Source organism: Sinocyclocheilus rhinocerous, unplaced genomic scaffold (genome assembly GCF_001515625.1).
Source record: "Sinocyclocheilus rhinocerous isolate Xijiao unplaced genomic scaffold, SAMN03320098_v1.1 scaffold60, whole genome shotgun sequence".
NCBI lineage: Eukaryota > Metazoa > Chordata > Actinopteri > Cypriniformes > Cyprinidae > Sinocyclocheilus > Sinocyclocheilus rhinocerous.
In genome coordinates, this window is record NW_015656173.1 from 52,200 (window position 1) to 53,221 (window position 1,022).

The following is a 1,022-nucleotide window of genomic DNA, read 5'->3' on the forward strand; positions in this document are numbered from 1 at the left end:
GTGTTTTTGTCATTATCCCCCCCTCCCCCAAATGTCTACATAGTGTTTTAATTTATTTAGCTTTAGTTGTTTTAGTACTTCAACTTAAAATAATGAAAATGAGAAATGTTGTCTTTTGTTTTTAATTTTTATTAAAAATAGTTCGTTTATTTTTTCATTTCAAGTAATGTTTTTTATAGTGTTAGTTTTAGTTAATGATAACCCTCACTCATTTCTTCTTCTTCATGTATCTGCTTATGTCAGAATATTTAATAATGTCAGAATTTTTAACATATAGTCAATATATGCAAATAGAGCTAATGATGATGATTGGGAGGGGATTTGGGGGGACTAAAATGCCATCAAACGCAAAAGTACTGTTTGAAATGTTTCCCAGTCAGCAGACCGCTTTCAGTAGTGCAGCATTAACTCTTAAACGCTTGAGTCGTGCCAGGAAGGGTGGTGATAGTCAGACAGTCTGAGACTGCTAACACAAACACCCCTGCAGTTCGCCACCATTCAAGGGCCTGTTTCCATCTGCTGCGGATGACATTGGCCGGGATGCTCTGGTCTCCCAGAGCCTCTTGTTCATCCAGCCCAAAATTAGATTCAAAGACAAGCTCCCATGAGCCTCTTGAGCCGTCCTGGCTGAAAGTGCAGCAGCTGACGAATGCAGACAGGAGATGACAGCCCTCTGGACTAGCAGTGAGATCCCGCTCCAACTCTAGACTCCCTCTGTCTCTCACAACAAATCCGACAATAGGAGATTTTATATTGCAAAAAAAATAAAAAATCTATTTCAAATAAATGCTGTTCTTTTGAACACTCTTTTCATCAAAGAATCCTAAATAACAAAATGTATCACAGTTTCTATTAGCAGTCCAACTGGTTTCATCACTGATAATCAGAAATATTCCTTGAGCAGCAAATCAGCATATTAGAATGATTTCTGAAGGATCATGTGACACTGAAGACTGGAGTAATGATGCTGAAAATTCAGCTTTGCATCACAGGAATAAATTACATTTTAAAATACATTTCAT

At 37.5% G+C, this 1,022-nt stretch overlaps 1 protein-coding gene across 1 annotated transcript in view; it reads left to right on the plus strand.

The window, feature by feature from the left end:
- The window catches only part of LOC107719789 (cysteine and glycine-rich protein 3-like), a 9,901-nt gene that overhangs the window by 3,398 nt on the left and 5,481 nt on the right, over positions 1-1,022 (plus strand). The window contains exon 3 of the mRNA XM_016527305.1: positions 434-548. Within this exon, the coding sequence (XP_016382791.1) occupies positions 434-548 (115 nt within the window). The remainder of the gene's footprint in view (positions 1-433; positions 549-1,022) is intronic.